This window comes from Mastigoproctus giganteus, chromosome 5 (assembly GCF_048544385.1).
Source record: "Mastigoproctus giganteus isolate SK-2022 chromosome 5, ASM4854438v1, whole genome shotgun sequence".
Classification (NCBI taxonomy): domain Eukaryota; kingdom Metazoa; phylum Arthropoda; class Arachnida; order Uropygi; family Thelyphonidae; genus Mastigoproctus; species Mastigoproctus giganteus.
Genome location: NC_143579.1, coordinates 212,680,057 through 212,707,289, shown reverse-complemented (window position 1 = coordinate 212,707,289; position 27,233 = coordinate 212,680,057). Strand labels below are relative to the sequence as shown.

At 35.8% G+C, this 27,233-nt stretch overlaps 1 protein-coding gene across 1 annotated transcript in view; it reads right to left on the bottom strand.

Annotated features, from left to right (window-relative positions):
* LOC150086083 (proteasome adapter and scaffold protein ECM29) overlaps window positions 1-27,233 on the bottom strand; it is a 367,922-nt gene that overhangs the window by 305,834 nt on the left and 34,855 nt on the right. Inside the window, exons 2-5 of the mRNA XM_090374364.1 lie at window positions 26,400-26,530; window positions 19,687-19,922; window positions 16,489-16,638; window positions 10,176-10,418 (exon numbers count right to left, since the gene is read on the bottom strand). Of these exons, the coding sequence (XP_090230490.1) occupies window positions 10,176-10,418; window positions 16,489-16,638; window positions 19,687-19,922; window positions 26,400-26,530 (760 nt within the window). The remainder of the gene's footprint in view (window positions 1-10,175; window positions 10,419-16,488; window positions 16,639-19,686; window positions 19,923-26,399; window positions 26,531-27,233) is intronic.

Genomic DNA, 27,233 nt, shown 5'->3' with positions numbered 1-27,233 from the left:
ACCTACCTCCCCTAAACATCTGTACCAATATTTTTGAGACACCCTGTATATATATATATATATATATATATATATATATATATATATATATATATATATTTAAGATATTAGTTGTAGAGCTAAGTTCTAATAGTGCAATAATAGACAAAGTTAAGCCGGCTATAATGTATATTACGAAAGCTAGTAAGTTAGCATCTCAAGCAACCCAACGCCTTATGCAAGTGCCCAACGCAAACTGGAAAAAAATATATATATGCCAAATACAGTAAGGAAAACCTTACATATCAATAACATTAAAAGAAAAATTAAATGTTAATTATAGGCAATTAGATACATTGAAAGGGACTTTTTCAAGGGCTAACCCTTTCAATGTATCAACCATAATTAATGAGCTATCCGTTTCTGTAGTCATCGTCCAGCATAACTGTGTCCAAATGATAGTCAGTTAGTATAAGATAACAAGGTAGAATAAAATAACATTAAAGATGTATAACCACCATACAAAGGAAGTATCCATCCCTTACAATACCATATTTAAGTTGATATATCCCAATTTAGTAGTAAACTGGCAAGATGACTGTTAGCCCAACGGATAGCCTAAAAAATGGATTCCCACACTATATAATTGCACGATATCTACATAAGGCCATTTTGATAGCTAATAACAAAGGGCACTATAACCTAAACCCACATCGTATTATGGATAAAGTCTTAAAACTGCACTGATACAGCATAGATTTGGTAGGTTTTTTTGTGGAAGTTACTTTGGCATAGGTAGCCATTGTTGGCCATATATATATGTACATAGTAGGCACTGCCCATGGAGTTAGTTTTATATAGCTTACTCGCATTGAAAACGTTGTACCTATATTTATGCTATGGGTAGGAAATTATTCTATTAACCTCTACAGCTACTTCGAGAGATATCTATTTGTTGGCATTTCTATATTTAAGAAGCATATAAAAAATGGCAGAGGGCGCTATATATATTAGAATTAATTATAGCGATTTAGTGATATTAACCACTTTTCCTAGGGGGGGCTTCGGTCGGCAAGCATATATTCAACAAGTGCCGATTTATTCGGTCTTTTGTACTTTTGCTTTACGGTGGTAAGCAGTTTTCTTATATTTTAGCTTATACTAAAGGACTTTACCTTGCTTATCTTGCTTGCCATAACCAGGATCCCTTACTATAAGGGACGAGAATTTACGCTCCCGGTTAAATCTGAAGTTAATTTATGATTTAACTTTTTCTATTCTGTTTAACTTTTGCTGTAAGATCCCTATTTTTCATACCTCATGAATATTAGAGAGTAATTCGAGGGGGATTGAGGTACTATATCTATACTTTGACCTTTTCCGTTCGCCTTGGTTAGCTTATGCTTCTACTGTTACTTGGCAATTACTGATTCTACCATGATTATATATTATATACTACATACGTATAATTCTAACTATAGATGGATCTCTTTCTATAATTTAAAATTTGGCTATCCGTCGGGCTAACGGTCATCTTGCCAGTTTACTACTAAATTGGGATATATCAACTTAAATATGGTATTGTAAGGGATGGATACTTCCTTTGTATGGTGGTTATACATCTTTAATGTTATTTTATTCTACCTGGTTATCTTATACTAACTGACTATCATTTGGACACAGTTATGCTGGACGATGACTACAGAAACGGATAGCTCGTTAATTATGGTTGATACATTGAAAGGGTTAGCCCTCGAAAAAGTCCTTTTCAATGTATCTAATTGCCTATAATTAACATTTAATTTTTCTTTTAATGTTATTGATATGTAAGGTTTTCCTTACTGTATTTGGCATATATATATTTTTTTTCCAGTTTGCGTTGGGCACTTGCATAAGGCGTTGGGTTGCTTGAGATGCTGTAACTTACTAGCTTTCGGGCCGACCGGGCTAGCCGAGTGGGTAAAGTACCTACCCGGCAACCCAAAGGTCGCGGGTTCGATTCCCGCCTCGGGCTTGGATCAAAGTACTGCAAAAACCTTGGGAGGTGCAATATGGCCACAGAAGCCGATGCGCCAACAACTACCAAATCAATCAATCAAACTAGCTTTCGTAATATACATTATAGCCGGCTTAACTTTGTCTATTATTGCACTATTAGAACTTACCTCTACAACTAATATCTTAAATAATATACAAACGGATGTAATGTTTAATCTTGTAAGATGGCATTAATTGGATCTGTGACGATTAAAATATATATGTATTAAATTTGATATATTTATTATAATTGAGCTATTAATTAACTATGCATTTATGCATTTTACATACTTGGGATATATATATATATATATAGACAAAAAGGTAAAAATCAGTATATTTGTGTATATGGTTGGGGAGTTGAGCTATAATGTGTAGTAACCATGGAAGAATAAGAACTTGTAAGTAAAAAATCAATTTACCTGAAATAAAATGCAATTGATAAGGGCATAATAATTGTAAGAACCAAAAGCTGTTGGTCCTAGGACTTTAACTACTACTTCAAGGGGGTCAGCAGCAAAAATCATAGGAGCCACACCAATAGTCCAGGTCTCTGTTATGATGTACACATAAGCGGTATACGTATACATCATAGCCGACCCAACAGAAGAATAAAATAATAAATAAACTATAAAATAAAAATAAAAATGATAAATAAAAAACTGTAAAAGAAAAGTATAAAATTTAAACTCAAAAATATCTAAGAGATGGGGCAAAAACAAGAGAACTTACTGTCTGTATGGACCAGAAGACGTTATTGTCAATGGTGATTGAAATATATATATATATATCAGTTGAAGTAGCCCCGAGTAGGAGGGGGGTGTAAAATTGTAATCCGGCACTGTACCCATGTGACAGGGAAGTGAGCAATTAAACAGATGAGGCAAAAAGCCAGCAGAAGGAGAAACAAAAATTAGTAGTCTAGGACCCACAGCTTTTAGTTCTTACAATTATTATGCCCTTATTTTATTTTTATTTCAGGTAAATTGATTTTTTACTTACAGGTTCTCCTTATTCTTCCATGGTTATTACACCTAATAGCTCAACTCCCTTATCGGTGTGTGTATATATGTATGTATATATATATATATATATATATATGGAAGCTCCCTTATCATATACATAAATATACTGATTTTTACCTTTTTGTCTATTATTCATTATGGTTGCCGGTCCTTTCTGCATCTACCATAGTTCCCGGATCCATAACTTGGTCTTATATACATTTTATAAATTTTGCATAAACTCTTATAGCCCATTCCTGTTTGATAAGACTTTCTTAATTTCATTGCATCTTTATCTTTTTATATATATATATATATATATACAGGGTGTCTCAAAAATACATGGCATAACTTCAGCAATAAGTTCCTCATATGTAGACAATAAAAATATTTTTTATCAACATAGTTCTGGAAATGCTTGGTTCCCGAGTTATTAACCGGAATGTCTTATCTCCTGCAGGTGATTTCCTTCATCACAAGGTACTCCATTTTGGCATCCATTTGAGAATCCACTCCCTAGGCCTATCCGTGGCAATATTCTAAAATGGGTATAGTGTCCTAATATGAAATTCAAAATCTATTTTGTTAATAATAAAAACGAACAACAACATTAATTTTAAACAAAAATTTAAACTTTTCACGTTTGCCACTTAGCCTCGTGCAAGAAAGAATTTATCTAGATATTAGTCCATAAATCTTAATTGCACGAGTTACCATCCCTACCTCGTGGAGGTGTGGCTCTACCATCAGTCATTTGAATTTGACATCTCCTTTTAAAAACTCTTTCTACAAATCTGTTAAAGTATGAGAATGAACGTTTATCAGTGAACAAAACATAGAGGGCCTCTCTCTCCAGGAAGCCTATAGAGAGTTCTAATTCAGTTCTTATATCAACATATAGACCACATTCAAGCATTATGTGTTCTGAGGTTTCTAGCCCTCCACATGGACACATACCAGTATCTCGCAATCCCAGCTGAAATAGCCTCAGTGCCAAGCCATGCCCCGTCATTAAAAACATGGCCTGCAGTCCAAACTGTAGCCATGTTTTCCTGTTAGGATTGACTATCTCTACATTTGGTAGAAACATATAAGTCTGTCTACCTTTTCCGGTGTTATCCCAACTTTCTTGCCACATGATCTTAATCTCATCATAAAATCTTTTCTTCTCATTTCTCACGTCAGCCCCAGAATATATCCTATTTTCATCTTGACATGTACTGACACCAAGTACAGTTTTCCTTATATCTCTTTTAGTTAGATAAGACAGTCCAGAAACTAAGACCTCGTAATACGCAGGGATTCTCCCAGATACCACCTGCAAGGCCTCAGTGGACACTGTCCGACATGCCCTCGTAATTCCTAAAAGAGCGAACCTTTGCGCTTGTAACAAATATTTTTGCACAATCACTTTATCAACTCTATGCACCCAAGCTCCAGCACCGTAACTTATAATCGGTACAAAAAGACATTGATATAATAAATTAAGGGATCTTCCTTTGATTTCCCAGTCTCTCCTAATTACTCGCCGGAGCTTGGCGTACAAAGTTCTAACTTTATTTTTTAAATATTTCACGTGCTCTACAAAAAAGAGACGTTCCTCTATCATTATTCCCAAATATTTTGTTACTCTGGCATATCGGACAGCACCCCCATCCAGCCTTACGGTCGGGGCCCTATTCCTACTCAGTCTTCCTTTCAACAGCATCTGAACTGTCTTCTCCTTAGAAATCTGTAACTTATGTTTTCTCGTCCACTCTTCCAGCATTCTTAAAGCTTCTTCAGCCTTACTCTCTATATTTGATCTAGCATTACCTTGTACTATTATAGCTAAATCATCCGCATATGCTATCCTTATTATGCCAGGCATATCCATATTTAAAAATTCATTGAATACCATATTCCAGGCAAAGGGGCTGATCACCGAACCTTGAGGACATCCTCTTGTTACTATTTTGACAACCTGATTATACTTATTTTTAACAACTACCTTCCTTTCAGAAAAATAAATCTCTGAACACATTATATAATGTTGTATTACTAATTTTATAAATTCTAGACAAAATACTTTCCCAGCAAAGATGGTCGAATGCTCCCTTAAAGTCTATAAAAATTCCCAAGACATATTTATCATTACTTAATTCAGCCGTTTGTACCATTTTATAAATAGCATCTTCAGTTGAAACCCCTTTTTTGAAACCATACTGGTTTTCTGAGGTCATATTCTTATATTGATCCTTCATCATTAGACGATTCATGCACAATCTCTCATAGGTTTTCCCTATCACTGATAAGAGTGCTATCGGCCGATATGAATTAGCTTCGTTTAAAAGTCTATCAGTATTTTTAATCAATAACTTTATCCGAGCACTCTTCCATCCCGCCGGGAATACTCCTTCCTCTAAACACTTATTAAACATATTTAAATACAAATCAGGTATCATTCTATATGTCCTTTTCAAAACTGATACTTCTATCTTATCAAGGCCCGGTGATTTACCATCCTTCGCCTGGTTTACTGCCTGTTCTATCTCATTCAATGAAAATTTTTCTTCTGGCTCAACATTATAATTTTGATTCCTTTGTAACCAATCTTGTTCACTAGTTTCCGGAAAAAGGCCGTCCAATATTTTGTTCACCGAATCTTCCCAATTCAGAGTTTGTACATTCTCATCGCCGATAGTACACGTGACCTCGTTTAAATCTTTTTTATTAGTTATAATTTTAAAAACTGAATTCCAGGGATCTCTGGATCCTTGCTCACTAACATACTTTTTCCACATACTTCCTTTAGTTTTACTAATCGCTCTAACATACACTTTCCTATTATTCCTATAGATATCCTTATAAATAGCACTAAGTTCTGCATCACCTCTCCTCCTCACTTGTTGAAACTTCCTTCTACTGTCAAATGTTACTTTTCTCAAAGATGTTAGTTCTGCGTTCCACCAAAATACAGGCCTATTTACACTTCGTCTTAACTTCATACTCTTTACACATGCTTTATTTAATATTTCAGTAAGTTGTTCTACATACCTGGGGGACGTTAAACTATCCCATTCTATTACATTAACACAACTAAGAAACACTTCATCAAACTTTGACCACCTTGCACCTTTATCATTATATCTATCAGTATCATAAGTATAAATCCTTATACAATCATCATTTCTATAAACAAAAGAGACAGCGTTGTGGTCACTAGTGTAATTTTCGTGGACTTGCCATTCTTTTATTTTAGCTACAATTGAAGTATTTGCCAATGTGACATCTATGAAAGACTGCCCATGGACCATGGAATAAGTCGGAACGTGTCCAGAAACATTTAGCACTTCCATTTCAGCATCACAAGGTACTGACAGAATCTGGTGGTTTTCCATTCCGACCATGTACTCAAATCAGGAGCAAGCGGATATGCATTTTATGTATGGTTTGGCAGACAGCAATGCTCTGGAGACTCATCTTTTGTACCACGAAAGGTTCCCAGAACGAAGATGTCCACACAGGAAAATGTTTGAAGGTATCCATCGCCGCCTTCGTGAACATGGAACCTTTACACCTCGTGCTGCCGACAGAGGACGACCAAGATCTACGACTCCTGAAGTAGAGAAGGAGATTTTGGATGTTGTGCGTGCCACTCCTAGAATCAGCACACGCAGAACAGCAATGCAACTGGCTGTTCAACGTTCGACTATTTGGAGAGTGTTGCGAGAACACCAACTGTATCCTTACCATCTGCAACAGATACAGGCCTTGTCACCAGCAGATTACCCTGTGCGAGTAACGTTCTACCAGTGGTTCTTGCAGCAATGTGGTACAACTCTTCACTTTCCTGCCTTAGTGATATTCAGAGATGAAGCACAGTTCACACGGGACAGAATCCAAAACTTTCACAATCAGCATGTATGGGCTGAGGAAAATCCACATGCAATTCTTCCATCACATCAACAGCAGTTCAGTCTCAACATCTGGGCGGGTGTTTTTGGTGATAAGTTATTTGGGCCCCATGTACTTCCAAACAAACTCAAAGGGAAGACGTACAGAAACTTTCTGGAAAACAACATGCCTGATTTCTTGGATGACACACCACTGATCATTCGTCAACAAGCATACTTCATGCACGATGGCGTTCCCGCACATTTCAGCCACCTAGCCCGCAATTACCTGAATCGAAGGTTTCCTGATCGGTGGGCAACTGCCTGGCCTCCACGCTCAACTGATTTAAACCCACTAGATTTCTCCTTGTGGGAGAAATCTAGTGGGTTTAAATTTAAATCCACTAGATTTCTCCATTTAAAGTCATTGGTGTATTCGACTCCGGTAGCTGATGTGGAAACTCTCCGCAATCGAATTGTGGCAGGTTGTGAGACAATACGAAAAACTTTCTGGAAAACAACATGCCCGATTTCTTGGACGACACACCACTGATCATTCATCAACAAGCACACTTCATGCATGATGGCGTGCATGAAGCGTGCATCCATGAAACGTCAATGTGAGGCCTGTATTCAGGCAGAAGGTGGATATTTTGAACAATTACTATAAGGTGATGTGAACAGTTAAGTGTCGTAGACAGTCCTTCAAAACTCGGAAACCAAGCATTTCTGGAACTACGTTGATATAAAATATTTTTATTGTCTACATATGAGGAACTCATTCCTGAAGTTCTGCAGTGTATTTTTGCGACACCTTGTACATATATTCAAGTGGTTTGTAAGCTATTATTTTATATTTATTCTAATTGTAATTGTTTGCACATTTAAATTTTTAAAATTTAAAAAATTGAGCTCTTAAGGCTAGTGAGGCTATTATTGTTAATAGCTGATGGTGATCAGTTTAAAATTTAGAGTAGACATAAATTTTCCGATATAGAAAGAGACAAAGATAACTCTTTCCAAATTGCGAATACCTACCTAATCCAGGGCTGATACTAATATGGACGGGAACTTGCAAACCCGGATTTCCTCAGCACCAACTGTATTTTCTACAATCATCCTCTATTTACTATCCTTCCCCTTAAATCTTTAACACTCTGAGCTATTAGTGCAATACGAGGGCAGGAGTGTCTATTGCTATCCTAAGTACTTTCCTAACTTCACCTCCCGCTAGCTTTATAGCCAGACATGGAATGCGTGCGGAAACTAGCCACACTTAGAAATGTCAATACAAAAAAAAAATATATATATATAAAAATTTGTCATTATTCTGTGTGTGATGAACATATATATATATATATATATATATATATATATACACATAATTTTATGATATTTTGTAAATAATATATTTCTTTCATATTAATTATATATAAAGTTTGGCAAAAACTCAATAGCGCAAATTAGAAAAGACATTTACAGTTATTACAATTTAATAATATACATCAAATTATTTATGTTAATCTCCTCGGTGTTTGAAAAATGATGTCCCTTAAATCACCAGCAACCATTATGAATACAATCCTCAACTCATATTATCTTTGTGTAATGTTACTGGTGCTATTCTTTCAATTTCCCAAGGGTCCATGGATAATTTACAAAAACCTCTACATTTTAAGAAACCCCATAAAAAGAAATCACAAACAAATAAGTCTGGTGATTTAGCATGGCAGCCAATTTATGTTACCAAAAGAAGGCAATGTAATTTGGAAAAATTTTCCTTTAAAGTGTCCACAGAAAGTCTTGCAGGATGTGGCATCGCATTGTCCTGTAGAAACCACACATTTCATAAGTTGAAAGCTCTTCGGTAAAGATATCTTACAAATTCTTGAAGAATGACAAAAGCAGACACCTCACACCAAATGCTAACTTTTTTGGCTGTGAAGTGGTTTTTCGTGAAGGTGATGTGAAGTTTAGGCTGCCCAATATCTAAAATTTAATTTTTTTTATATACCCATTCAAATGAAAGTGGGCCTAGTCACTCACAATTAAATGACTGATTAAGTCTGGATCGTGTTCACCTTCTGTTGGAATAGACTGCAGAAATTCAAATGTGCATCCAAATCGCAAACAAATAGTAGTTGAGCCATTTGCATTTCACAGTATGGAACTTTAAATCGATATTCAATATACAGTGTACACTTCATTCCAATTAATTTAATTCTCTTGACTGACAACTAACAAAAGTTTGAAGACGGCATTGTAATGCTGCTCTAATTCTGTCAACGTTTTCTGGAGTACACTGTATGCACTTGGAGTACACTGTATGCACTTGTTGGAAGTTTCATATCAGTCACTGTTGCTCTAAATTTGTATATTCAATGTGTTATGGTCTTTCGACTAAGAACACTACCACTTATTCCAATGTTAAAGTGGCATCTAAATTTGTCTTAAGTACTCACAACAGAGTCACCTGATTTAAAAAATGTTTTTCCAGCAAATGCATGATGTTTATTCAACCACTGCTCCATTTTTACTGAATGCTTTTTTAGCATATGTACTCTACTCCAAGACACAAACCACAGTGCCCCACTACATCAACATACAGTATAACTGCCACAAATGGCACCACTTTTAAAAGAGTTAATTATTTTTGCTTAACTCTGTACTTGATCAGCAGTATTTTTCACTTTATTTCTGTTTTTAAACCACTTCTCTTATTTTTCTACTTTTCTTTCTTTCATGAAAAATCAGTATCTTGCACCATGAAACCTCAACCTTCCATGCCTACTTGCTTATACTTTAATCTCAATAAAATGTAACTTAACTCGCACTCTTCTTTAGCAGTGTAGCACACTGAAGGTATCTGTTCACATTACATTTACTCAAGAATCATTATGTATCTGCCTACACAGCAATTCTTTTCATAAATATCAGCTCTACTCTCATTTACCAATAACCAAAGCAAGACTTTTTATAAATTTTTAACATAAAATATAGTTAATACCATAAGAAAAACTGTAATCAAATTTCATACCAATAAAGTTTGATAAATCTATTTCTTCATCTATTTTAAGAGAACAAATCTGCTTTAGCCAATATTTAAATAGTGATAAATAATATATATTTTACTGATGCATAATTTTAATAGTCTGCAGTGTTGAACCTGCTATGTTAACTAACAATGAATAGCAAAGTGAATTAAACTTAACATTCATATGGATAAAATTCTAAAATAAAATTTGAAAATTCTGTATAAGGGAAGTAGCAACTGTCTTACCTATGTCTAGTATCAGAGGATGCTACAATCAAATGAGGAACAATATCAATTTCTCCATATACACCACAACTTATGAATTTTACAACACCTAATTTTACTTGTTCTAGTTGATCTGGAGGAAGTGGTTGTTCTCCAAGTACTCTTTTAAAAGTGTGCTCGCTTAAACCAGGAGGTGGTGGAGTTGATAACGGTAAAGAACTGCTTTCAGAAGTTGCTGTCTTGGATTGAGTGGACTTTGTGATTCTATAAATACAAAAAAGCTAGAATCTTTTATATGATCTATTTGATAACACCTTAACGTATTTTTATAATAAAGGGTTGAATTAAACTAAGTTAGTATCAAAGAAAAACCTAGGAAGAAACACACAGCTCTGCCCAAGGAAAATCCTAGGAAGAAACACAGCTCTGCCCAAGGAAAATCCTAGGAAAAACTAGTTAAACCTGTTTCTTAATTCTGTGTGCTAAATTCCATGTTTCTTGAAAGAAAATTCTGCATTAATGTCTGCAGTTCTATCTAGTTTAAGACAATATTAAAAATTAACAAGTTTTTGTTTGACCTGGGACAAAAAAATAAACACTAGATTTAGACCAAGAGGCAAAAATTATACGTTTAGATTGTTCTTTATTTTACTACATACAAGTTTTTGAATATAGCATTATTACAGCATCATTTGATAATTCATATTTCATCAAAAAAAAAAAAAAAAAAAAACATATCCATGAGTAATATCTACTCATGGCTGCATTATAAGATTCTAATGCTGGGATGATGATGCAAATTAAAAATAAATATAAATATTAAAAAAATAAATAAATCTATTGCTTATTTCAGAAACATAGCATAAATTACTAAGTAAAAGACACTAACTTCACAGGGAACACTACCACATATTCCAATTCTTATTATTCATCTTAAGTACTCAACAACAGTCACCTGATTTAAAAAATGTTTTGCCAGCAATGGTTAGAAACCAATGTCTCCCAATACCTGAATTATGCTAATTCAGACATTCAGACTGCAGAGAATTCTGAATTCATCCATACCAAAGATTTTAAGGAATTAGCCCTTACCTAGCATTTTGATGGAAGTCTTCTTCCCACATAGAACAAAATGCAATCTCTGCTATTGACATTTTGCAGAGATATTGAGAAAAATGTTTGGAAGCTCTGCACTTTTAGGAGGCATGGCCACATCCTATTTTAGAAACAATAATCTTTCAGCAATATTATTGATGGTGGAAAGCCAGAATGTTTGTTTCTTCAGAATAACAAATGAAGAATTAGATAACTCTTTAAGATAATGATGCAGTGGGAAAGAATAACTGATATAGATATAGGAAGTACTGCCAATGCATCATGTACAGGTGGTTTATCTATAACAATCTGTACAATGTTGGTTGGTTATTATAAAAGAGGTTAATTCATATAAATAGCATAAGACATTTTTTATAATCAGTTTGAATAATTAATTTCTCTGAGTGATAAAATGTATTTTTTATTTAATGACTAGAAATACTAATCAACAGTATGCCATGAGCTATTTTGCTACATAATGTATGTACTTTTCTTTCTGTTTATTTCACTGTATAATTTACAAAAAAAAAAATGTCAAGAAATTAAACCAGGTGTTATATATCTAGGGATAACTTAATGAAAAGAGCATTTGGAAGTTATCAGATATATGAGGGGGTATCAAAAGGTTCGTACCCTGACCTACATAAAACATCAGTAGGAAGATGTCATTTTTAATATAAGTTGTTTGTTTGTTATTTGGTTTTTAGGAGCATTAGCAACTAAGGCCATACTGCTCTGGGGATATGCAGTGGTCATTCCCTGACCTTTCCGCATCCTCCGTATTTGGAATATAAGTTGTCTACATATTCAATAACTAACATGTGAAATTTCATTCCCATAGGTACACCAGAGGTGGAGCCCGGAATCTGAGGAAGGATGCTGTGGTTGACAAAGTGGAGTATCGAGCAGGGATAAAGTTCCTGCATTTGCAGGGCAAGAACGCTCAGGATATTGATGAAGAAATAAGAGCTGTATAAGAGCAGAACTGTCCATCCTATAACACTGCAAAAAAAAGTGGAACCAGGAGTTCCAGTGCGGTCATACAAGTGTCTTTGATGAACCAAGAGAAGGAAGGCCATCAACATCCACAAACAGTGAGATTGTCACAAAGATTGGGCAGCTGGTGCTGAGTAACAGCCATGTGATAATTAATTTTGTCGCAAATGCATTGGGAATTAGTTATGGGTCTGCCCACAGCATTTTACTTGTCCATATGTAATACTTAACTTATTATTTTGTTCTGTTATACTTAGATTTAAATTTAGAATTGCTTTTGATTCGGTTAACTAATTTATTTGTACAGTATTTATTGGTTTTGCCTTTGGCATATATTTGCCTTGGGTGAGTTCTGTTTGTCTCTTTGTGTTTTGTATATATGTTTCTGCATTTCTTCTGGTTGACTATTTCTGTTAATTTCTTGGTTGACTAATTTTTCAGCCAAGATTTTAATTACTTTGTAAATATTGTATATTTTACTCTCTGCTTATGCAGTGTAATTTGTTAATATGTTTACTGCTATGTTTCATATCGGTGACATAAGTATTTATTATTTATCTTAATTTATTCTTTTTTTTTTTAAGTGGCTATCTAATAGCCACTTGTACATTACCTATGTTCTTTCCTTGAGACTTTTCTTTTTCCCCTTGTCGGTGCAAGTTGGGCTTCCTTCCCGGCTAGGGGAATTTTTCTTTCAAATGTACAAGCCTTCAGGCTTCAAAATTTTACCTCTTCAAGCTCTCTCGCTTGTTAGATTTTCCAACTAGTGTTTTCCTCTTTCCTGTTTCTTCTTTTTCCTGAGAGAGTGTTTTGCTCTCATTTCTTCTTCTACTTTCTTTTCTCCTACTTTATCCTTCCTATTCATTATTTACTATAACCGGGATTCCACTTGTTGGAATCCCACTAAGTGTAATTTAGATAGTTCCTGGAGCGCCTCCACGTGGCTAGGGACGGGAGTCGGGACGCAGGTAGCTTGCTCCCTGCCTCCCGGCTGCTAAGACTCCAGGGCCGGCAAACAACAACCATCACAACACACATATATACTTACACACACACACACTTACACACACTTGCCGGCTATAAATAACCTACAGATGCTACAGCGGTATATAGGGGTAACCCTGGAGGCCGCAATCAATACAAGAATACCTTGTCCCTTGTCCATCTGTACATGTCTAAGGTCTCCGCACAATGGGTTCCAAGATTGCTGACGCCTTTGCAGAAGCAATGTCGAATGCAACGTTCTCGCCAACTGTTGGATTTGTGTAATGCGGATGTTGCGAACTTTTTTGATCAGTTGATGACAAACAATGACTACTGGGTGTACCAGTATGATCCGGAGACTAAAGACTTGTCAAAGTAGTGGAGGGAAGTCATCTCAAGAAGTCATCAATGAAGTGGAAGCGTGATTTCAGGCAAAAAATGCGGACTTCTATGATCAAGGCATTAAACAACTGATCCATAGATGGGAGAAATGTGTTACTATACATGGAGAGTACACAGAAGAGGATTAAGGTTGCTGTGAAGTTTAACCTTTCTAGGGCTATTATTTCTAGATAAGGGTATGAACTTTTTGATACCTCCTCATACATAAAGAACTTTAATCACAAGATTGTCACAAAAACATAATAAATACTTACCCGTAGATAAAGAATTTTGAAGTTATACGTTTTAATACTTTTACCAGTTACCTTTATCAATAATTTCATTAAGATAGAATGCTAACACACACAGAACAGCATAATATACAAACTGACACTAAATTCTATAGAAATGTCAAATCCAAAACAAAAAAGCAAAACTGAAACCAAATATTCCCAGAAGCACAAATATCACCTCCCCCTGCCGACACCGCTCTTCTCTAACACATAGGCACACACTACATTTCAAGGCATGAATACCCATTTGTGGCTAACAACAAGGTGAACTGCAGAAGTGGTGAAAAGTTGAAGTTGTTGGACAAAAACCATCCACTCCACCTTACTGCCAACTATGAATGCCAATTTGTGTCCTGAGATGTAGTGCAAGCTTATGTAACTGGGAGAAGAGGAGAGACATCAGCAAGATGACACTGTGCTTCCAGACACATTAAACTTTTGAGATTGTGCAACTCTATAGCACTTGGCAGTATTAGTCTGCATTTTGTGTTGTGTCTTTGTGTTAGCACCCATCTTAATGGAGTTATCAAAAAAGTACTAGTAAAAGTAATGAAATATAACTTTTAAAACTCTCTAATGTATTTGTAATTTTCTTGTAATTAAAGTTCACTTCCCAAGCCGATTTCCATTGATCCTCATTCCAGGTTCAGTATGTCTTGAACCATGCCAACTGATGATGTTAAATGTTTTTATTATTATTATTATCTTTCTATACATTAAAATCATTTTCCTCCTAGTGATATTTATTCAGCCAATGGGAGAAGAGAGATGCAGGTTATGTGGTAATACATAACAAATACTAAAATACGTAACAGAAGTTTTACTGTGGTAAAACAAGCTTCTGTTTAAGCATGGTCACGTGCTATGTTTATCTAACATGACCACACGGTACCACGCTTGATTTCCATATGTAACATATTCATTTGAAGATTCAATGCGCAAGGGGCATAATATGATATGGGCTTAAATTAACTATATAATATCGGTGTAGATACACCATAGTTTACACATAAATTAAACTATACGTAGTGCGAGGCATTTTTAATTGTATCTCATATTGTGGCTACCTTCACAACGAGATAACAGGTATTGCACTACTTCGAATAAGTAATGCTTCTCCAGTAGAGAAGACTACTGTTATTTATTCTCAGTGGATACCACCACCCAGACGGTCAAAGCTTTGAAAATGATGCCTTCACACTATGTACATAGTTTAATTTATGAGTAAATTATGGTGTATCTACACCAATATTATATAGTAACGTATTTATGTATTCATAGCAGAGGAAGAGACACACACACACACAGTGTTGAAAGCTTCTGTATTTTATTTTACTTTATCAAAAGAAGCGAGTGCAGCAAACAGGGGGGTGAAGCCCCCTAGTTACTATTAATTTTATTATCAAATGCTGATGGGCTGTAGTTCTTTAATGAAGATTTGTGGTATTTAACACTTTACATGTTTGGTGAAAAACTCAAGTTTTCCAGTAAGAGTTATATTACAATAACTATGAGTCATGTCATATGCTCTCCTAGTGTAACAGACATGTTTATAGAGTCACTACCTGAGTGTGTTGTTCCAACTATGAAATTGGGAAGGAATTTTGCAGTTATGAGGGGAAAGGGGTGTTTCTTGTGTTATGGATTAAGACCACTGATCAGAGAGCATAGAATCATGCCACAAATCCTGCATTCTACATTAACATTCTGGACAACTGTGTGTGCTCTACATCGTGTAAATTTTATGGGAACAGCTCTTAGGCCTTCTAACATGGCAATAATCCATGTCATAACATAAGGATTGTTGAATGCATGATTTGAAAGGTACAACAATCAGAATATTGCAGTAGCAAGCACAGATCACGTACAGACACAGATACAAGCACAGACCTCAAACCAACTGAACATCTGGATGAAATGCAATTACAACAGTGTGCTTTGTTAGTGGACTGGACTATTAGATTACTACCAGAAATTCGTAGAAACTCTTCCACAATGCACTGAAGCAGTCAATGAAGTCAAAGGTAGACACTATCAATTTCTTTGAATAAGTGTTTTGTTCATAGCAACAAGCTTTGACCTTTTGGAAACATACTGCAGACACCTGATGTCCATACAATTACACATCACACAAATCTCATATATTTCAACTAACTGTGATGAAACGATACCATGTTACCAGATGCCTGATGACAAACTTTATTAATTTTATATATTGGGCATTAACTATTGGATACATAATTAGAGAAAGATTCAAGTTAAATCACTTGATTAAACTTGAATAATATTTTCTCAAATTTTATTGTTCACAATATATGTACAAAATATGACTTGAAAAAAAAAAAAAAAAAAACCATGTAATGTCAGAATTTAAAGAAATAAAATAAAAAAATGAAGAAAATAGCAAAAATTCAAAGTTTTAAAAAAATGTTTCTTTCATTATAAAATAATGTGATATGTAAAATAATATAATAGGCATTAAACTTTTAATGTACATCCATAGTTTTCAGAATGGATGTACATAAATGGATAAAATAAAATATTTAGCTTTTTCAGCAATAATAAATATTTAAATCATTACTTACGCATATGGTAACAACAGGAAATCAAGAATAAAATCACTGAGTAATTTTGCTACATGATGTTTTTCATTTAGACCAAATAACATTTTACAGGATGCTGGATCAGGTGGTATTTTAGCATGAGCAATGACTGGTAACAATAAGGATAAGAGGCTAGAAGAGAAAATTATTACTCAGAAATACATAATTAATAATTTTTTTTATATTGGACAAAGCCAATAATAATGCATAAAGTCTGTGTGTATAGGTGATTGTGTGTATACATACAGCATGCATGCACAAGTCCAATATCAACAGATGCTATGTGTATGGGCCAGCTTTCTAAAAGATAGAAAATGTAAAGCATCACAATTTATATATTACAAAATACTAGTGTGAGACTGCCCAATTTAGTAATTTGTGTTGCAGTTAATGTAGCATAACAGTTTTGCAGTACCTTTGGTAGATTCAATTCCCACACCGAAACAGTTCTAACTTCTTTGACATGCCCTCAACTTTACCAAATGGGCTCAGAGGGGGGAGGAGGGTTCTAGACATCCTACCATTACAATCAGAATTTCCTCTCACAGATCATCAAATTTATTTGGGATAGGAGGAACTGATACATTCGTGTCATATGGGACAGTACCAATAATAGATTTTGGTACTGTATTCTAATTTTTTTTCCCTTAGTGTTGTATTCTTTAATGTTGCATGTGGAAAAAACAATAATCAGCTATTTAATCTATGCAAACAGGTATTACTCGCATTAGTGCTTGTATTCAGGGTGTGGCGAGGGTAAAGAAAGCCAACATGAGAACCACGGGAAACTTACCAAGCAAACTCGTTTCCGCTACTGCAATTTTGCCCTGCATTCTCGGTAAACAGATGGTGCGTGTTATCAGTAGTGGCAATAGAAGTCAATAACAATGTATTGATTAGTTTTTTTCTCATTATTAAAAGCAGATTATTGAAGTTCATGAGTGTAATGCCTTCGTGGCTGAAATTTACTTAAGGGTACCCCCCCCCCCAGGACTGCCTCAGTCTTAGGGCGTTTATCCCCACCCCTTCCTACTGTTTTAAAATAGGAAAACGACTTCTACAAACAGTGTGTTATTGGTAGTGGCAGTAGAAGTTGTTTTCCTATTTTAAAACAGTGGGAAGTGGGGATAAACATCCCAAACTCTTTTTCTGCTACTGCAATTTCTCCCTGCATTCTCGGTAAACAGACGGTGCATGTTATCGGTAGTGGCAGTAGAAGTCAATAACAATGTATTGATTATTTTTTTCTCATTATTAAAAACAGATTATTGAAGTTCATGAGTGTAATGCCTTCGCAGCTGAAATTTACTTATGGGTACACCCACCAGACTGCCTCAGTCTTAGGGTCTTTATCCTCCCTTGCCACAGTTTTAAAATAGGAAAATGACTTCTACAAACAGTGTGTGTTATTGGTAGGGGCAGTAGAAGTCATTTACCTATTTTAAAACAGTGAGAAGGGAGGATAAACATCCTAAGACTGAGGCAGTCTGGAGGATGTACCCATAAGTAAATTTCAGCCCACTCATGAACTGCAATAATCTGCTTTTAAAAATGAGAAAAAACTAATCGATACATTGTTATCAACTTCTACTGCCACTACCGATAACACGCGCCATCTGTTTACCGAGAATGCAGGGAGAAACTGCAGTAGCGGGAAATGGGTTTGCCCGGTAATTTTTCTGAAGTTTCTCATGGTTCTCATGTTGGCTTTCTTTACCTTAGCCCAAAATGTTGCCATTTTAGATTTCACAAAATCATAACATTTGTTATCTATTTAATCAATTTGTAACATTTTAATAAACTCACATATATAAGTTCACTGATATGGCAAAAACATCAGCATACCAAATAAAAGGAATTTTTGTTTTTGAATGGGCCACAACTAAAAATTTTTAATGCAGGAATGGTAGACATAATGAGGGTTCCATTTGTCTTGGTCATTTCAACATGATACGCTTTTCTGAAGAAGTGTGTAATAACACCTACTTTAATGGTGTTAAAAATTGACTGCTGCTGTTAAATAGTAACAAAAGATGGTTCACAATCTTTGATGATGAGACATAAAAAAAAAAAAAAAAGAGGCAAAAATAGTAATTATACACATACATTACACATGATATTACTATTAGATTATTATTCAACAATAAAACTAATTACAATGCATTTTAACTAACAGCAAAAATAGCAGTCCACCTTTATCATGGGTTATCAGGTGCACTACAACAAATGTGATGCCTTGATTGTGAAAAAGGTAAAATGCAGGATAAAATGAAATTTATTTTTAATAATTACAGAGGATTGGGAAACATTAATAGTTTTCAGTCTGCAAAAATCATATATATCAGGTGTATAATTTACCTTCATCTTGTTGAAGTAGCAAACTTTAGTTGTCAATGGCCAATTCTGATATCAAACTCATAACACCATCAATGGCAGTAGCAAATGAAAAAAGGCATATGCTAACAACTTGGAGTGGTTGTACAATATACTCTTAAAATGTTGCGATTTCCTTATAAATCATTCCTGCAAAATTAACATACACTACATGGTCACTAATTTTAAGCCAAATGAAAATTAAGGAAATAAATGGAGCAGAAGGATCATTTTTTTTATCTGTATTTTAGCCTGTCATGAGCCTTTTTAACATGATCTTATTTCTCCTGCTTGGCACTAACTTCACCTTTTTAATAAGCTTTCATGTGATGCATTACTTTTCAAATAAATATGCTCCTTAGCAATTAGTACACTGATAATTAGTGGTCAGGAGAGGGAGTGCAGTAGCACACACCCTTTGAGTAGACCAGGGTTCAAGCCCCTGACCACTAAATACAGTCGATCTGCCAACCCACACTGGACCAGCATGGCAGATTATGGTCCATTTCCCTCAACATGAATTGTTGAGGAGGCTTCCATCCTGCAGTGGATTGATAATGGCTGCAGTTTACCTTTATTTAAAGTAAGTACTGTATTTAAGTACTAACTTTGTACTGCATTTCAAGTAAAAGTTCAACTATTCTGAAAAGAAAAATATTTAATTTTATTTATATTTGCACTTTTATAAAACAGCTTAAGGAAAATTAGAAATAAAACGTGTTGATTTATTTGTAATAAGGCTATTCACTGTTTCTTTTTTAGTTACTTATTTTATAAAAAGCAAATTAATATACATAAATTTCTTACCTATCTTGATGTTGCTGTGGTTTACCTTCTATAGATGAAAAAAGACTAGGAACAAGTTCAAGTTTTTTTTCTAAATTTAATCTAGGATATCCCAATTTGATATAAATTATTGTAAAATTAATGAGAAACGATGTAGCAGCAGGATCTTGGTACTGCAGCAGTAATGCATCGACTGGAAGCTGTAGCTGTGGCCGAGATTTCAGCCTTTTATTTATATGAACTAACAGTTCCATAACCTAATGAAAAAACAAATTAATAATCTGTTTTTAATATGAATAAAAATGTATTAATTTATATGAAACTATGCTATTTGTTTAATATTCAGTCTAACATCGATTTAATATTCCCTTCAAACAAACATTAAACATGTATGGGTGAAAGATTTAAGTTTTGCAAAATTACTTTTCTTTAATACAATAAACAAACTAATACACATTTTGTATGTGACTCAGCAAAATTCTTCCAAGCAAGGACTGAAAAACATCTTGCTATCAAAGCACAATACAAATTTTCAGACGGTATATATGGTGCTCCATTATAACTGCAGAAAACTATGTCACAGATCCCTGCAAAGTGCCATCTGATTTAGCTTTCAATTCTTTTTGGTTCTCACTAATCATGACTGACAATCACAGACAACTCTGAATGAACTATCTACTGGATGGACTCTCTATCCACAAATGACACCACCAGAACTGACTCTATTCTGGATTGAGACAACTTGCAGCCTCGCTGCTAAGTCGCCATTTGGCGATCTGAACTAGGTACGCTAACCCAGTTTGCTTTTAATCCCCACCCTCCCTGCCTCCCCTTTTCTCCTAGTGGGACTTGCCCTCACTGATCTCCTATTAATCCTATAACCCCCATTCTGACTAAATATACATTTTTTTTTTTAGACCCTTACCACTGAAATCTTTGGAAATTAGGTGGCAGAGTCTGCCAGAATTCCTCATGCAATCCCTCTGTGCATGACTTGCCTCCTCGAGGCAAAGTGTGAGCAAAGGGGGGGGGGGTCCCACTAGGGCCCCAACAGCTAAAAGGTCAGAGGAACAACACAACAAGACATTACACAATACAAACACACACAATACACTTTTTAAAATCTCTGGCCTTCACAGAGTTCTGTGTTACACAGAGTACACAACGCGGAGATGGGGGAAACCCATGGAGCCATTAGACAACGAACACTTTTTTTTTAATCATGACTGACAATCAAGTCTTACCTCTCACAGAAAAGAATCAACATCGTTGAACCGTATAAAATGCTAACTAGACATGTCCACAGGGGCTGCCCCGAGGGTTCTGTCCTGGGGGACATTTCTATGGAACATGATTTTGGATGAATTCCTGCCATGGATCTTGAAGACGTCGGCTCTCAGGCTTTTGCCAATGACTTGGCCTTGACAATAGCTGTGGATAGTAGGGCTGAGCTGGAAACCAAGGCAAACCAGGCATTGACTATCCTGAAAGTTTGGGCATGAACCCACTTCAACAAAAATGTCCTCTATTTTACTCACGGGAATGAACTCTCAACCTGCAGAGGCTACCTCAGATAAAAGTTGACAATATGACAATCAAACTGGTGGATCAGCTAAAATACCTGGGCATCATCCTCAACTGCAACCTCTCCTTTCAACACCACTTGAAATACATAAGAGCCAAGATCAAGAGGTACTCTGCCTTGGTCACTGGGGTCACTAAACACATCTGGGGGTTTAATAAACTTGTCCTGTCAATCTATTACAAGACAATATTCCTGCCCGTGATCCCATATGCCTCTCCCGTTTGGTTCTGCAAGGCTGCAATCGCAGTAAACAGAAGAATCTTGGATTCAATTCATCGGCCAACACTGCTCACTATCACCTGTGCCTGCTGTACAACCAGCACACATGCCCTCCAGGTACTGGCGGGGCCCTCTCTCTCTCTCTCTCTCTCTGGACCTTCAGATAATCCGCTGTGGTACGGCATACAATATCACCAAAGGACTGCTCTGCACCTTCGCAAACCAAAAGGTCAAGAAATCCAGACTACAACGGCATCTACAACAGGGCATGGCAGGATCGCTGGACTGCATCGACAAAAGGTGAGATTACTAAGAAGTTCCTGCTTAGCACTGACTGAGTATACCCGGAGACCCCAACCAGGTTCCATCCTGGACTGTACGTAACATACCTCCTGACCGGCCATGGAGCATTTAATGCAAAACTAAACCATCTTGGAATTACGGAAGACCCAAGCTGCACACGTGGGGAGGCCAAGACCTGGTAACCCATAATGTTCGACAGTACACATTACGAGGACCTTTACTGCCGGCTAATGACCTCAATCACCTACTTCCCAAGGAACCTCAAATCGCATCTCCCTGACTCGAAGAAAAAAATGCAAGGCTTTTACCAGGTATGCACAGGAGCTTTTCACCTAAAGCAGGACACTAATAGCTATCAACACAGAATAACAGCATCGACAGACTTCACTTATGCATGCCAAGATCTCTATGACTAAACAGAACAGCAATGGACAAACCACTTTGATGAACTGATCCAGTATAATTAAGGAACACATAATTATCTATGATGAAGACGACCAAAAGTGACAGCACCGAATGTGACAACTCTGGACTTGAATCTCCGCCCTGAAGACAGCAATGCCTCCTAGATTTCAATATCCTTGGGACACCTTGGGAACAGACCCAAGTTCTATGTAAGCCTCACCACCGGAGTCTAGCTTACGAGATCACAAGCACCAGCAAGGACAAGCTGCTGCCAATTTGCCATCTGGCAACCTGAGTCAGGTGCCCTAACCCAACTCACTTTAATCCCTCTTCCCCAGCATGGGGGAGGAGACGGGTTGCTTTCTCTACCACCCCCTGCCACCCCTACTTCCTGCTGGGGTTGCCTTCCCTATCATCCCCATACTTTTATCTGTTACCCCTCAGTCTTCAGTCTCCCCTCCCTCCACTAAACTAACTGTGTACGTCCCAAACAATGCTGCTAAATTCCTAAATTCTTACATTCAAAATTCAACCTAACCATTGTTTAAATCCCATCCAGCCTTATTCCAATTATAGCGTTTATCCCATTTTTTTTTTTTTTTTTTTTTTCACAATAGGTCTTTGCCACTGAAATTAGAAAATCTTCGGAAATTAGGTGGCAGGGCTTGCCAGAGTACAAAATAAACTACTGGGTACCTGACCGTCCTCCTTGGGGCAAAGAGTGGGCAATGGGAGATCCCACTAGGAGCCCCACGGCTAAAAGGTCAGAGAAACAACATACCATGACATTATGCATCATACAAAACCCCTTACACATTTGTAAAAATCTCTGACCTTCACAGAGTTCTGTGTCACACAAACAGAGTATACAACCACAGAGATAGGGGGACCCCCCCCCCCCCGGTGCCATTGGACATCAAATACTTTACACTTTAATCATGACTGACAGCTGGGTATGTCCTGTCTGCCCTAGCTGGCTTTCACTAATAATGCTTTACAGCTAGTATCTTCCTTTCTATCTGCATTTAAGCAGAATATGATGCACTTTGCCAAAAATTAAAACTCTTTCCATGCATTAAATGGGTTGGTAGAGTTCATTAAGTGGCTTTTAGAACATTTTTAAAATCTTACTAAAATGATATACCTTAATATCAAGAAAAAATAACAATAAAAAAAAATAAAAAAAAAAGCTGAACTCTCAGAAAATAAATAAAATAAAGGGCAGGGCTGGCCAAGTTTATTAACAGCAATAAAGGTAGTGGAAAGAGGCACACCATCTTTCCCATTTGAGAATCAGATCAGAATGAGAGTGATTAGTCAAATAGGTCCTTATCAGTTGTAAATAGTTTCACTGACAGTGGGCCTTAAAAACAATTCTACAATTGTCTGAAACTTTTAATGTCAGCTCATCAACTGTGTACAGTACATTTCTGAAGGCAAAATATTTTATTTTATTTTTATTGTACTGTACACTGTTTTCTCTTGAAATAAGCTATACTTTTACAGTACAAACAACAAGCTGCAGTACAGAAATGAAGGGTTTGGTGTTATGTGCGTGCACATAACACCAAACCCTGCATTTCTGTACTGCTGCATGTGCATGATAATAACTTAACATCTGCATGTGCATGATAATAACATGATTACCCAAAATTAGATCAACTTCAAGATCTGACAAGAATCAAGTCCCAAGATCTTAAATTTGGGAGGTTTGATTTGGCTGTATTTAAATTTAAAATAAAATTACTAAGAAGGTATCACTTTTCTCACAACATAAAAAAAAAAAAAAGATTCCTCTCATGCAAACAACATTTTCATGCCAAGTTTATGGAATAAAACCTTGATGACCATTATCATTTATTCCGATATATATTTTAAAAAACAGCCATATATATATAAAGAAAAATAATAAATGTGATCAAAGTATTCATGCATATGAGTTGTGGCAATAAAGTTCCTGAACAGGTAAAAAAGAACACAAAGTGGAAGAACTCAAAAATTGTTTTATTTTTATTCAAAGTAATGACCACCTGATTGAATCCACTTATTATACCATTCTAAAAGTTTCTGAAAAAGAGCCAGTGAAGGCATCCAAAGAGATGATGTTCAGTTCAGAGGTTATGTTTTTCTTTATGTCCTGAACATCCTGAAATCTCTTTCCTTTGAGGGTAGTTTTCCACCTTTGGAGAGAGGAAGTCCACTGGTGCTAGATTAGGAGAGAAAGGTGGATGGTTGATCCATGTTTCATCAGAAATGTCTTCACAACAAGTGCAAAATGAGTGGGACTTTGTACATATAGGTGCACATTTTCATGCACCTATACGTACAAAGCAGCATTGGCTCTCTCCCCTTCAAGTACAAATTGTTTGTCAAAAAACATGCTCAGCATTGTCTTGATCCTGGAAATACCCCTTGATACATGTTAGCATCAGTACAGTGCACAGGATGCTGCTTGATATGGGTTACCATGGTCATGCAGCTGTCCACAAGCTACTAATCATCCCAACTAATGCAAGACATCTAACTTGGTGCAAACCCCCCCCCCCCATTCCAACAATGAAGTTTGGCAAAGCAGCAAGTCTGGGGCTGTTTTTCACGGCCTGAGACCATTGGCCATTTTGAACAAAACCATGAATTTCTGAGGTCTATCTAGACATCCTGGGCAAAAATGCATTGCCTACTTGTGGCAGCATGTCAGAAAAGACCCATACCACCAGCAGCAGGACAACGTTCCACGTCATACACTGTGATAACTAATTTGAGGACATGAACATCAAAAAGATGGGCTGACCAGTCCAGAGCCCTGACACCTCAATTCTATAGAGACCCTACGGAATGAACTGAATCTTCAGGTACATGTGAGGAGAAACTGCCTAAAAACAGACCTGAACTGGTCACTGATTTGAAGACCAAATCAAGAAAATATTGGAAGACATTTACAAAAAACTAGTGGAGAGCATTCCACAGAAACTAGAGGCTATCATAGAGGTTTCAGTCCACACTATTAGTTTTCCATGTAAATAAAGGTTATTTGTAGACATTGACATGCAGTTGCCTGGATAGTAATGGTGTGTGTTTTAATGAATTCATATACTGAATTCATATATTTTATCTTTATGGATCAACCATGTTTTTCAGTTTTCATTTCCAGTTTTCTGATCAATAATTATAAACAACCAGAATTCCTGCAACAATGAAATTTTAAACCTGGAAAAATGAAGGGATGGAAAGATAATTTAGCATAAAAAAAACCACCTCTAAAAATTTAACCATGTCAGAGGAGACCAAAGGAAAAAAATTAATTACAACCTAAAGCCTAAATAACATAGCAGTCACATAAAATGGAACATTTTTACATGGCTTATTAACCAAAAGACTAACCTGAACAATATAAGAAATAAAGGAAGTTAACAAACAACAATAAAACGGATAAATTCACCTTGCAGATGTGAAAAAAAAAAAAAAAAACTTTTCTTTGACTGAAAGAAAGGAAATAAAATTACAGATAATTGAAACGCAGATAAGGATCTGCCCTGAAGTAAACCAATACTGGCAATATGTTGCTTACATTTGGAGTTAAAACAAAGAAGCTCTCTACAATAATAAAAAGGGTATTAAATGAAATAACTAACCATCTACAGAAAAATAAATCTTCAACAATTTTAACAGAGCTGACATGACCACCACATCAAAAGCTGCAGAAATGTATTTAAAAAATACACAAAACATCTGTTTTTTATTTGAAGGGTGAAAAATTAATGAAATAAAATAAGCAAGACAAGTATTGTGAAACTTTGGCTTTAATGAATATGGCTTTAACAGAACACAATGTGGAATAAGGACAGTAAGTAAAATTCTATCAATTATTTTTAAAAGGAGGATAAATAGATATAGGATGGAAAATGCAGAGACTAACATCTGTTGATGTAGATCTCTGCACTTTAGGTACTGAAATTACTCTATATGGCTTCAACTGCATTTTGTATAAATAAAATAATAAATGAAATACATAATAGCTGGAAATTTTTAACTCAAAACCACAAATAAAGCTAGGACCAATTGAGAGATCGTGCTTTCAATAAGTTTATTATGGATTTCAACTTTGTTTCGGTAACATCTAAATACATAAGGAATAATACTGATCACTATTTCAAATCATTTATAATTAAGATTTATTATAGCTTTTACACCTTTATATATTAAAGAATTAACTAAATTCTACCTTTTTTCTGACTCCTTCTTGGGGACTAGAGAGTTTAAGAAGAATTGGAAGTAAAAATTTTGAAAGAATGCTTTGGAGCTGTTCATCATTTTCAGCTGAGCCAATCCTTAAGAAGACCCGTTCTAGCAACACTAAAAAAAAAAAAAAAAAAAATTTTAAATAAATAGTTAAACACAAAATATTTATATACTCAATAATAGTACTATAGGATTACTACAAATGATGGTAACAATTTTGAAATTGATTGTAGGGAAACATATATTTCCCTACAATCAAAGAGAGGAGATTCCAAATTGCCAAGTCTCTGACAGGGAATATCAGAACGGACATATGCACAAGTACCACCTTTGAGGCGAAAGGAATCATACAGCGAATAATTTGAGCATCTGAGATGAGCAGTAGTTGAATCAATCGATAACTGAGATTTTGTCAGAAAAAGTACATGGGGTTTGACAGACTGCAAGTGGAAATGGACATCGTTGAGATTAGAATTGAGACCACATATATTTGTGAAATGAATTAGGAAGTGCTTGGGAGGTTTAGATCTTTTCGCAGATAAGCTTGCTCTATTAGTTTGACAATTAGCTTGCTCTATTAGATTAGACCAGGGTTCGAGCCCGTGACCACCAAATACAGAGGATGCAGAAAGGTCAGGGAATGACCACTGCATATCCCTGGAGCAATATGGCCTTAGTTGCTAATGCTCCTAAAAACCAAATAACTCTAACCCTAGTTACAACAATTGTAGGGCATATCCTGAGAGGTCTAAACTTTCTTTTTTATTTATGGAAAAAGTTGTTTTTTTTAATTCTGCCTGCACACCAATATTTTATC